This window comes from Embiotoca jacksoni, unplaced genomic scaffold (genome assembly GCF_022577435.1).
Source record: "Embiotoca jacksoni isolate LCO1_2020_lvr unplaced genomic scaffold, fEmbJac1.0.p SCAF_4, whole genome shotgun sequence".
In the NCBI taxonomy this organism is placed as follows: Eukaryota; Metazoa; Chordata; class Actinopteri; family Embiotocidae; genus Embiotoca; species Embiotoca jacksoni.
In genome coordinates, this window is record NW_027185392.1 from 18,593,190 (window position 1) to 18,605,705 (window position 12,516).

The 12,516-nt window shown below is 38.8% G+C and overlaps 1 protein-coding gene and 1 long non-coding RNA gene across 2 annotated transcripts; both read left to right on the forward strand.

Moving 5' to 3' along the window:
* The first annotated feature begins 365 nt into the window (after positions 1-365).
* Positions 366-1,490, forward strand: LOC138209656 (uncharacterized). The gene is made up of 3 exons (XR_011179178.1): positions 366-400; positions 1,257-1,275; positions 1,453-1,490. It is a non-coding gene; the product is annotated as an uncharacterized lncRNA (long non-coding RNA).
* Positions 1,491-5,789: 4,299 nt separating this feature from the next.
* Positions 5,790-12,515, forward strand: LOC138208726 (uncharacterized). The gene is made up of 20 exons (XM_069166808.1): positions 5,790-5,908; positions 6,585-6,621; positions 6,727-6,968; positions 7,721-7,802; positions 7,943-8,086; positions 8,214-8,416; positions 8,515-8,624; positions 9,428-9,546; positions 9,650-9,826; positions 9,909-9,940; positions 10,370-10,467; positions 10,643-10,665; positions 10,782-10,803; positions 10,920-10,947; positions 11,043-11,121; positions 11,215-11,361; positions 11,479-11,690; positions 11,995-12,095; positions 12,190-12,308; positions 12,477-12,515. The coding sequence occupies exons 1-20, from the start codon at positions 5,790-5,792 to the stop codon at positions 12,513-12,515; spliced, it is 2,133 nt and encodes a 710-aa protein (XP_069022909.1).
* The last annotated feature ends 1 nt before the right edge of the window (position 12,516 follows it).

Below are 12,516 nucleotides of genomic sequence, written 5' to 3' on the forward strand. Positions count from 1 at the left end.
TTCAAAAGCCTGTTCATTTAAAATAGAAAGCTTTGAGAGGTAGTGATCTCAAAGGAGGCGAAGCAGGTCCACCTGGAATTATCAAATTTTATACTATATCTGCTGTTGTCATATCAAGATAATTGAGGATATTATGTTTTTTATATTTTCCCTTTAAATTTAAGAAAAATAAAACTATACATTTACAGGTTTTTTTTAAATTTAATTCCCTGATCAGCTACTAATCTACATGTTAGTGTATTAGTTCTTGTTGGTGAATAGTAGCTAACTGCATCACCTGCTTTCTGTTATTGCCTCCGCAGGGATTTCCAGCACAAAGCCCTCCCATCCCATGAGACTAGTCGCATTATGACATCGCAGTGCCTGTTCCTCCTGCTTTACCTACTGGGGAGCTTCTTTGGTAAGAGCAAATTTTGTGTCTGTAATCTAAGACAGTCAACAGCCCTTTAAAGAAAAAGGCTGATGACACTCTTTGTTTCTCAGATCATCAACACGCACGCACACACACACACACACACACACACACACACACACACACACACACACACACACACACACACACACACACACACACACACACACACACACACACACAGACGGCATTAACCACTACAGTTTAATGATGCAGCCCCACATGCACCACCCTGTTGCTGTAAATAGAGCTCAATAGAGCACCTTAATATGTGATAATCCACCCAAACAAATGCTCCATTTACTCAAGTTTTTTAATGTTGACTAAAAAGTATAGCACTCAGCTATTAGAGGAAATTCTCACATCTTTGACAGTATGATTTCCGTCTGCAGCAGGATGAATGGGCCCCATCAGGAGGTGTCAAAAGACAGAGTAACACGTTGTTACGTTTTGCTAGATTTTTTTTTTGGACATTAAAAAACTACAACATCAGCAGCAGCTTTATTGATTAAAAGACAAAGATGTTTTTAACAAACCCAAAGATTATAACAATTCACACTTTAATGACATTATTTTACAGCTGCTGCATGTACCTGGACTTTCTTGTTATGTATCAGTATGTTTCTTTCCCTGGTATGAGGCTAAATGTAGACGTCAGAGTTCAGAACAGATAACATTTGTCCATTAAAGGTCTCAGTAGTTGACCATTTTTAAATGCAACTTTTATACAATAAGACAACCTTTATTTTATGTTGTTTAATTGATGAAAATGTCTAAATCTAGTTTGAGTATTTCAAACTTTGAGAATTTATCTCTAACAATTAACTCTGTTTTAACCCAACAGGGGGATCAAGTGCACAAAGGTAAGATCAAATTCTTAGAGGTAAAACAAACATAACAAACATAACATTACAGTGACAGTGGTGCATACAGTGTATTTTTCCACTTGTGAAGGCTTCACTCTGTTCTAAATGCAATGAACTTTGACGTCTTTTGTCTCTAAATGCTCATCTGGTTGCTTCACTGGTGGAAACCTACAGAAATGAAACATGCGATCCAAGAGGAGCCTGTGGTCCGGTGAGTAAAACTGTCACACGACTTTCTGCACTCAGAAGCAAAATGATTCCAAAAACTGATCAAAATCACATGCATCTGTTTTATTTTTCTGAATCTTCGTTTGTGATCATAATCAAATCACAAAATCACTTTTTTTTTTCTGGTTTTATCTGTTCTTTAAAGGCATTTTTTCAGATCGTGAGCTGATATATTCACAGCAGAATGTTTGAGGTTATATTGGGTTTATTTCAGGTGGTAGTCATATGTAAGGATTTATCAAAGGAACAACTTCACTGCTACCATCACATGGTTCTTTGTATGATTCATATGTCGAGTTGCAGAACTGCTCAAATCACATACCAACAGTATCAGCAGCGGTTTGCTCATTATTTTCATTGGTTACATTTCTCACTGGACTTGTTAAAGTACACTGGAACAGAGTTCACCGAAACATGTGGCAGTCCGCAGGTGCAAAGAAAAAGCACAAAAACAACAGGTTGGCCTGGAGGGAAAACCAGTTTATCATGTTGAGAACTCTTATCATGATTATGTGTTGATACTGTGGGACGTTTCTTAATTCAGATAATTTAGCAGATTATGTGACAATGCCCCAGCATGTCTCACAGTATGATGATGGAGCATTACTAAGATGTCAGATACTTCCTGAAATCTTAAAAACCTTTAGTACAGCAGATATTTAACTCAGGAGGTCAAAGCAGTAAAAGCTCAGGAGTATGTAATACCACGAACAGAGGATCTTTTTCACTATTCATAGTCAATGTCAATTCAATTCAGTTTTAATTTTAAGTGTAAAATCACCATACAAGATGGTCTCAAAACATTTTACAATCACAAAACAACACAGCAAGGAAACAAAATGACAAAAAAACACATTAAAAACATCATTGTTTTAAGACCATAGCAGCATGATTAAGGTATTGTTCAGGGGCACCTGAGCCAGCACTAACTATAAACTTTGTCAAAAAGGAAGATTTTAAGTCTAATCTCAAAATTTAAATCTTAACAAAGTCAATGAGCCTAGCTGTGAAATTCCTGGAACATGTGATAAATTGATGATCACTTTCATTACTTGTGGTTTTGCTGCTGTTATGTGTCAAAAGTAAGTGCTGTTCAAGGTGACCTTTGGGCCAAATAATTGGGTTGTCTATTGAAACGTGCTTGTGTCTGCCTTCACCCACCAATTGAATTTGTTCCTCAGATTTACACATGTTCATGTGCAATGTCTGTATTTTCTAATATACAGTGTCACCTAAATTTAACATACCAGGTTCACCTCATTGATACTGTACCAGAATTTGCGTTAGTACTCCATGGTGAACCCCTTGGGCCACTTCTGAACAAATACCAGTCCAAGTGTTCCTGACATGGTGCTGATTACCCCAAATCAGATAAATCTTCCAAAAGGGAAAATATCTAGCGTGACAATGTGGACTTGGTGGATGTAAACTGCTAAACCTTTTTGTTTTAGCGAGCAGTAAGCAAGCTGGTGCTGAAAAAACTGTACTGCATTCACCAAAAATAATATGTATGTATAATAAATTATGACTTACTATCTCATAATTAGCCTACAACTAAAGATCTTATAATTACAAGATTTCAATATGGTAATTAGAGGGTATAATAATTAAAGGAAAGGTAAACTTGGTCATTGAGTGTGGCTATTTTAAAGGAGGCATTATACATTGTTATATTAGTTGTCCGACCTGGCTATTGATATAAGCTTCAATAATAATATATGCTTTTTTTGTATGCGTTAACGTCAAATATTGTTAAAAATTTGATGTTCAAAGTCTTCTTTTGTGATAACAGAAATAAACTTTTACAAGAGACAGAAAGTAGACCAGGAGTTACACTACGGGCTTTAACCATGGATGTATGGCGACAACATGAGCCCTTTATTTCAGCATGAATATTTTCACATTTTGGAAAATAAATTTTCCAAATTGCCATGTAGCACTGAATGTACTGACAACTATCTGTGAATCAGACTACAATCTTAAAAAACAGATGATTCTTGAGACCCAGGTGTAGGTGAGGTATTTTCTAGTCATTAAAAGATTAAAAGTCATAATTTAAAGCAAAAATATAATCAATGCAATGTGCTTTCATAATTACATATCCGAATGCACATACAGACAAATAGGGAGTGGGATCTTAGGTAACCTTGGCAACAGGTTGCAGGGGATGGGAAACCCCATGCATCGGCTTGAACAGATCAGAGCTCAATGCTTCCTGAGTGTGTTTCTACCTGTACATTTGCTGGCCACTTGTGGTTCGATCACGGCCAGTTCACATATGTCCGGATTGAAATAGCCAAATGGAAACAGCCTCTGTGTGTGTTAGAAGCCCACCTCATGCTCTGCACTGTTCCTCAATATAAATGTGGTAAAACCATGAAGCACATGGCTCTCATTTGACAGGCACAAGAAATCCTGTCTACAAATGAGCACATTATATTCTGCTCAGTTTTCTGCCAGTTTCTGCAATATAGTATAGTATAGTATTTTGGAATAAAGTTTGAGGAATAATCTCCGTTTGTTATATATATGATATCAGATTGTTTCTGAATTGCTGAAGTTTTCCTCTTGTCATAAATTCCAAGGGGCCAGATTCAACATCACACTTCCTCCAGTGTGTGGGATTGTCTTCAGCAGACACAGGAAAGGATCACATGAGGAGAATGAAAGGAATGCTCGAAGCTACAATGGATGTGTACACCTTCATGGTATGACGTTAGCAGACACGCAACAGAAGAAATGCTGCCACAAATTCCAGTCTGGCCAGTTGCTGCTGTAATGTTTTGTTTTTTTGTCAAGTCATGACACTTAGACTTTGCAGATTGTGACATACTAGTAGTGTATTGACATCTGTAAATACTGCTGTATTACAAAAGGTTAACTTATCACTGTGTTTATTATCTTTTTATTTTCAAACAATAATCCACAACTATCATCCCAAACCTTGATTTTTTTTTTTGGACTCCCCTCTGTCTGTGCTATCCCAGAGATCCAGCATGACAGGCATGCCGATTCTGAGCCTGGAGGGTGCGCTGGATTTAAGCCTGGAACCAGACCCTCTCCAGAATGAAGACCTGGTCCACATGTGGCTGGAGGTCAGGATGAAGCCACTGCTGAAATCTATCACCAAACACTTCCTGTCCTGCCTTAGCACAAAGAACTTCAGCTGCTCCACCTACCAGATTGTGTAAGGCTATTTCTGTCTGACATGTTTGTTTCTGTGACCACAGCTTTTGTTGCAATCACTCAACATCCTGTCTCTTTCTGCAGCGTGAAGGAGCTTAGTCACCATTATTCAGAGATGCTTCCAGTCAGACAAAAGTGGATCTACACGTTCTTTATGTACCCCTTCCTGTCTGGAGACAGAGTCGCTGGTAAAGCTAATAATTACACCTCCTAATAAACTAGCAATCACCTTAAACCGTCATTTATGCCGCACAATCCTCTAAGGTTAATTTAAACACAGAAAAAGTTCACATGCTCATTAAATATGGCCAATTACAAAGTGACATTTGAGGCGGTGCGAAAAAGGCTAGTGTGCAATACAGAATTTCAATTAATAATCATCTTGACTGATAGCAGCTACTACTTTTGAATCATTAACTGATGCATGAAAGTTTTTAGATTTGTTAAAATGTACTGTATACAGGATCATTTTTCTGATACATATGTACTGTATTGATATACTGTATTGTTCACTCGGTGTGATCTCTGTACAGGTTGTGTGAACCCAGAGGAGAGCAGTGAGGAATGGTTGATGAAGAACTTTGGTGCTTTCACGGCCATGGCTCGCATGAAGGACTTTTCAACTCTCAACATGATCTTCAGTGATGTGAGTGAAACTGATTCGACTTCAGGATTTGGTGAATTTACAACAACAGAGTTTTTATGCTTGGTAAAATCTAGACCAGGGAACCTTATTGACAAACTGAAAGTGCTTTATTTATGTGAACAATAACAAACTGATACTCTAACGTAGACACTTCACATCACTAGTGTAACAAAAGTAGAAGTTGTATTTCTTACGCTCAAGTTCATTAAATCTCTCACAGCAACCCATCATTGTTTTTCCACTCTGCTTCCTCTTTATCTGACTCTCCTGTCCTCCTCCTCGTTCCTCTTTTTCTCGTTTCTTTTCTCCTTGTTGCTCTGTCCATCCCAGTTGGAGGTTCTTCACTTGTTATCTCCAGCACAAAAGGCCGAGCTGCTGTTGAGGCCTGAGGTCGCAGGTTTGGACAATGGCACCTTAGCGCTGGTCTTCCACAATTTGTTGACAGGGGGCCATGGCCCTCCACCCACTGGTCACCCTGGAGGAGGTCACAACTGGACAGGCCCTGGATACCCATCTATCATACCCCCCTATCGTCCACAGCCGCCGTCTCCACAGGACAGCCTCAGAGAGGTACTGCAGCAGAGTGTATGGATATTTCTAGGTCTTTAATGCTCAAATACTTATTAAAACATTAGCCAGAAAAATCAGATATCAAATGTTATGAGTCATAAAGTTATGACATGAGCTAAATGACGACTGATTTCTTTACATATTTACCATACAGATGTGAGTTTGGTATTGTTAAAAAAAAACACTTAAATTAAAATATTGCTTTAACTTAATTTCCACATTAAGGCAGAGCTTTGCTGAACTGCCTGATTAACAAACAGCAAGTAATCAAAGTTAGCGACTCGCGTGTGACGCGTTACCACTTTAACAGTTAGCTGTTTTCCTCAGGAGTTGGTGGAGACCAAAACAGAGCTAAAAGAAGAGGAGTTAAATTTTTCAGGTGGACACAAACATACGAAATGGATGGATAAATACCCATATTTTCTAACACATCCATCACCTTAATATGACAATATCATGCCAGTTGTTTTGTATAGTTTAAGGGCTGCTGAAGATTCAACACAAATATATTGTATTTACAGGCAAATACAAGAGGAAAACCACACTTTAGAAAAAATAAAAGGTTTTCATTTCCATCTGAAATGGTGAATGGTTGCATCTAGTTTGAGACCCCCTCACCTCTTTTGTCTCACTTACAGGTTGTAAAAGGATTTATGACTGCTTTCAAACCCATCAGAAGCTTCGTTCACGACTTTGTGTCCTTCACACAAGAGGTACACACTCACACACATGTTCTCACACCACAGCTGTAAACTGACCTGCAGATAGATGCGGGCCAGAATAAGCAAAGTGACCCCTGACCTGTTGTGTTTTTGCAGAGGGATGTGTCGGAAATAAGAAGCACCACTCTGACTCAGTTCCTGATGAACTGGACTCTGGCTGAACTGGCAGACATGTACCAGCCGCAAGACACATCAGTCGTTCCTCAGACGCCACGGTTCGATGTGTCGAATGTGGAGGACTGGTATATGCATGTTGTGGTTCCGGTGTTAAAGAGGCTCTTGGTGAAAGACGCAGACATGATGCATCCACAGATCAAGCACGCTTTTCACCAACTTTTGTAAGTCAAGCTAACAAGTAGTTAATTATGTGAGCATTTCTCATCCCTAAATTTTATTTAAAAGATATTCAACAGATGTGTTTCTGTTTAGGGCTTTTCAAGTGGAAAAAAAAAAAAGGTGGAAAACAAATGCATTAGATGAAGTCACATACAGATTTAAAGCTCATATAATCGAGATATCAACAAAAGTCAATGCAATATTACCCAGCTATTTGTTTTTGTGAATTTTTTTTTTAACTTGTTTGGTCTACTTTAGCTTTGTTTTGGTTTACTGTAGCTACTGTACTGAGTCTTCAGCCATGTCTTCAGAAAGTGGACATCCAGCTGCTAAAGATTCCTCTTCTTCTAAAGAGCCAGACATTTTTCTTACATGTAGGTAGAGACCAAACAAGAGCTAAAAGTAAAACAAATCTTGGACTTTCATTTGACAAACGGTCAGACTCTAAAATTAACTCTGTCTACCGCAAAACAGTGAGCGCTATGTTCTGCAATAACCTCAAGCACATGGCTGGTGAGTGTTACTGTGCAGACTAATTTGGGTTTGGTAGGCGTCAGTTGGAGCGGGCTGTGTGCAAGATAAGACAGCATCAATACGAAATATCTGCACAGAGAAATATTAAATGAATTTGAAAAAAAATGCTTTTTCTGACATGTATAAATAGCTGAAAAATTTGATAAATGGCAACCCATATTTTGCATGTTTATTTTTGTTAATAGTCAATTTAAAAAGATTGTATTTTATTTTTGTGCAGCTTTTTGGACCACGGTATGAACAACGAATCCTCTGAAGTCCTGGATGTCTGTAGCATCACCCTTGATAAGAGTCCTTGTGGGGTGAGGCTTCATTTTATTAAATCAATTTTAGAACTTTTATTAAAGTTGGGTGTCAAAAATCTGCTTAAAATGTACTTTAAAAAGATAACACTCCCCCTCTAATCTCTGCACTCATTGTTATTTCCTTCTCATGGTCCCAGCTGACTGATGCAGTGAAAAATGTGGCACACGTCCTGCACTGTGCTGCTCGCACCAACCTCACAATGACGGAGGAGACAATCATGAGGCTGATTACAGAGCTGACAAAACGTCTGAACTCACTGATCAAAGAGTTGTCCAGAGCTGTGAGTATATTAACCACATTGAAATGTCAAACGTCTTCATTTTGACTTATTAAATTCAAAAACCAGGCTTGTGTGTTTTTACTCCACACATCACAATCACTGCTTCCTGACTCTTCCCCGCCTCTAGAACTTCAAGGAGTTGGCGTCCGACTTTCAGGAGATCTTCAGTGAGGCGGAGTCTCCATCTCTGACCCAGGAACATCTGGAGGACCCGGAATTCATCAAACTCTGGTTCCAGATCAAGCTGCTGCCCCTCCTGCCTGACGTCCAGCCGGACCTCCTCTCGTGCCTCGGCACCAAGAACTTCTCCTGCCCCGTTTACCAAACCATGTGAGTTCACAGTCTGGAGAGGATTTCTTTCGTTTTACAGACACGTGCTTTCATGTTGTCATTCTCATTTCTCCTCATCTTTGTCCTCCTGTGTGCAGCGTGGCAGCGCTCAGCAAACACATCAGTGTTATGGATGCTGATCCGATGTACAGTCACAACATCTATGAGAACTTCATCTATTCCTTCCTGCTGCATCACAACTCCTCTGGTAAGAAAACAGATTGCAGTGATATAGAGATACAAATTAATGCCTTTTTTAATCAAGGAGAGTTTGTATCCTTTGACTATATTAAAATCTTCACGTGACATACCGGCATTTATGTAGTGCAAAATTATTAAAAATAAGACTTAGATCAGTCTGCTGTTGTGCAGTGAAGTATTTTGATTATTTATTAAGTAAAACTAGTAATACTCCATAACAAGTAAATGTCCTGCATTGAAAATATTGTTAAATTTAAGAAAATGTATCTAACGTAGCAAAAGTAAATGTTGCTAAAAGCTGAAAAATTGCTCCTTTTGACTAAATCACTATTAATATTGGATTTTTACAGATGTGTAAGCAGCAGTTTAATGTTTTAGTGGATTGATTTTAATTTTGACTATTTTCTTGTGGTGTTTTGCAGTGGAATCTGTAACAAATATCAGAAGTTGATTAAATTGTAATAAAACTCGTAACTGTAATTGTCAAATAAATGTAGAGGGGTAAAATGTAATCCTATGTATCATGAAATGGGAATACTCAAAGTACAATTACTTAAACGTATTACTTAAGTATAGAACTTGAGTAAATGTACTTTCTGTGGTTTATACAACTGCTACATGTTTTTTGCTCTCTCTCGACCATATATGGAAAATAATGTCAAGTGTTAATTTGTTTTGTTAAGTGGGAAGCTGGAGAACACATCCTTTTTTGCATACAATAAAAAAACAGAGACTATTCAGAGGATTAGGACTCTAAAAGGAATTACAGGATTACATTAATTTACATGCATTTCTGTATAAATATTTCAGATCCTCAGTGTGTCTCTTCAGCCAATCAAAGTGCAGAATGGCTGGAAAAGAACTTTGGTTTCTTCTCAAGATTTGCCTCCATCACCAACTTCTACAGACTCAACCCACATTTCTCCGGAGTAAGTCTGGAAAACATGAACATGCTGAATTTCTTTACTTAAAACAGACTAAGTTTACTGTAAGTAATGTGTTCTCTCCTCTTCTCTTTTTCGTCCTGCTCAGCTGGAGGTTCTTCACCTCCTGTCTCCGAGACAGATAGCGGAGATACTGCTGCTGCCTCTTCCTCCTCCACCAGAGAAGGATGCTGTGATTAACCACGTGTTTGACTTCTTGATCGAGTCGCCTGGAGACAGGAGATTTCCAGAGGTCCTTAACTTCGTGGTGCTGCTCGCTGAAGAGGTAACAGTTTTGATGAGGATACAAGTGTTCAGCGAACTTTAACCATCCTGAATGATTAAATATAAACTATTATTTTTCTCAGGTCAATCCTCCCTGTGATGTCTACGGACAGATGTGAGTAACACTGACTACATCCACACTGTGCATAAACACAGGGCAACCTGATAACATGACCTGTTAAAGTTGTGTATTTACAGCTCTGACAAGTTAAACAATCTGATGAGTAAAAGTTTACAAAACAGAAACTACAGTGCTCTGATGCTTGGAAGGCTATCAGGATTTATGTTACTATGTTATGAGACTTAACATTGACTGTTTTGATCTGTCTGTCAATATAAGGTTTTAATTAGTTAGCAATTGGCAGACTATCTCAAAACCTGAATGATATAGTGAGAAGGACATTTGAATATAGGGGAGTTTTGGGTAATTTTCTATCTTTTATTCAACAAAATCAAATGATTCTGCAGCTCTGATGTTTGTATAATCTCTCTGAATGCTATATATATGAATTCATTGTTTTTTTGTTTGTTGTTTGTGTGTCAGTTTTGAGCGATTGTATGGAGCCATCTCATCAGTGTCTCTAGACCTGGAACCTGTCGTCTGGGCTCACATAGATGACCTGATAAACATCGCACCAGAAGGTCCGTGTCTCTGCCTCACTCACAGACCAAATGCACAAAGTTATACGATTATCTCCTGCAGTCAACACCACTGCCAGAATAAAGTCATTAATTTGTATTTATAAATATGTGTTGGTGCTGTTATTGTGTGGATGCTGTAGTTGACAGTATTTTTTTAATGTTTTGGTTTGGACAGAGTGTGTGCCGGAGAACATCATGGTGAGATTTCATCATATGTCATTGATTTTTATTTAGACATTTTTCAGCCATTAAATGTTGTTTGAATATTAATATTTTGAAACAAACTTGAATTTTGTCCAACCTGTCATCCACAGTGTCCAGTGACACAGTTCAATGGTAGGAATCCTCTGATGCTTGCCAGTGTTCAATCTCATTTTACGACTCATTATGTTTCTGTAAGTGCTTTCAGACATGAAATCTTTTGATATGATTTCTTCTCTGCTGCTTGACAGGTGATAACATCTGCAGAGGAATCAACAGGTATCCCAGTTTTTACTATTTAAACCCAGAATTATCAAAGCTATTATGACTATCTTTATATTGACTTGTATTTGCTTCTGTACATGTGCTCACAGCTCTGATCAACAGTCTTACTTGAACACATCCATGCACGTTTCCTGCAATTTCACCTTGGAAAAATATGCATGTGCACAGGTGACTATTTACTTTAAAAGTCAGAGTGGAAACATTAGGATTAATTGCAGCGAAAGAATGAATGAATGACCTCTCTGTCGCTCATACACACAGCTGGAGAACTTCACAGCCAATCAGCTGGTGTCCCTTCTCAAGTGTGATCTGCCCGGAAACAGCAGCCACTCCAAAGTGCTGTGGAAGATGCTGCTCACTAAACTCTCATTTGTTTTGGACCCAGCTCTGGACATCCTGGCCAACATGGTCAGAAGCTTCAATAAGCTTTAAATATGTTTTATTAAATGGAATAATTCAGTTTACCTCGGGAATGTGTTTCTTCTTCTTTTCTTTTTTTCAATAATTGATTGATCTCTCCTACAGTCAATGGGCATGGTTGGCCCATCAGCGATGGAAGTTTTGGATGTGATTGGAGAAATCAGGGTGTCTTTGCTGACTGACGAGGAGCTGATGAACAGCAGCGTGATCAACACGTGGTTCTCCCGCCGTCTGAGCGGCTTCCTGCCGTCTGCGTCAGGACGGTTCCTCCAGTGTTTGAGCAACAGAAACATCAGCTGTCAGTCATACCAGCAAATGTAAGTGTTTAGTTAGTCCCCCACAGCTCAACAACATGCACGCTGTGTATTTCACAATTCACTTCGACATGTAAAAAGTTAACCAAATTAAGACCACTAATGGAAAACTGAGCCAAAGGACATTTCTTCAAAATGTCTTAAAAGGGCTTCACAACAGCACAACCATTCATGTGGCACTGCTCTGACTTACTGTAAGAGCAGCCTAGCTGGCTACATTACATTCACATATTTCTAGACCATTTTTTATCAGAAATCACCATCATATTTTAATTATTTCCTTTTCTTCTCTTGATTTTGTTGTCAGACTGAAGGTTTTTATCCACCAGTTTAAGGACATGACCTTAAAACAGCAGCACGTGGTCTTAAAGGATTTCATCCTCCACTTCCTGCGGCAGCCATACTCAGGTACTCACAGCCTTCGTATTTCAGGGATGGACTTAAATGTTGAAAACCGTGTCCGTGTTTATTGATATCTCCCCATCTTCTCCACTTGCTCCAGGTCCAGGCTGTGTTTCTGCCTCTAACAGCAGTGCAGAGTGGCTGAAGAAGAACTTGGGTCCATTTTCAGGGTTTTTGTCCCTCAAAGAGCTGCTCCATCTCAACCCATACTTCAATCCAGTACGATCTGATTCCAACAAATCATGGGGAATTTATAAAAATTGGCCAATGTTGTTATTTATCTTGCAAATAACAACTTTGCCCCTTCCTTTTAGCTGGAGGTGCTACGACTCCTGTCTCCAAACCAGAGCGCAGAGCTGCTGGTGTTGAATCTTCCCACTCTTCCAGATAAAGACGTCATCATCAACCTGCTCTTTGATCACCTGAC

Excerpts from the sequence above, each read along its gene's own strand:
- LOC138208726 (XM_069166808.1), top strand. The coding sequence starts at position 5,790 with ATGGCCCTCCACCCACTGGTCACCCTGGAGGAGGTCACAACTGGACAG. Across the intron at positions 9,547-9,649 it reads TCAACCCACATTTCTCCGGA|CTGGAGGTTCTTCACCTCCT; the intron begins GTAAGTCTGGAA and ends CGTCCTGCTCAG. Across the intron at positions 11,122-11,214 it reads AAAAATATGCATGTGCACAG|CTGGAGAACTTCACAGCCAA; the intron begins GTGACTATTTAC and ends TCATACACACAG.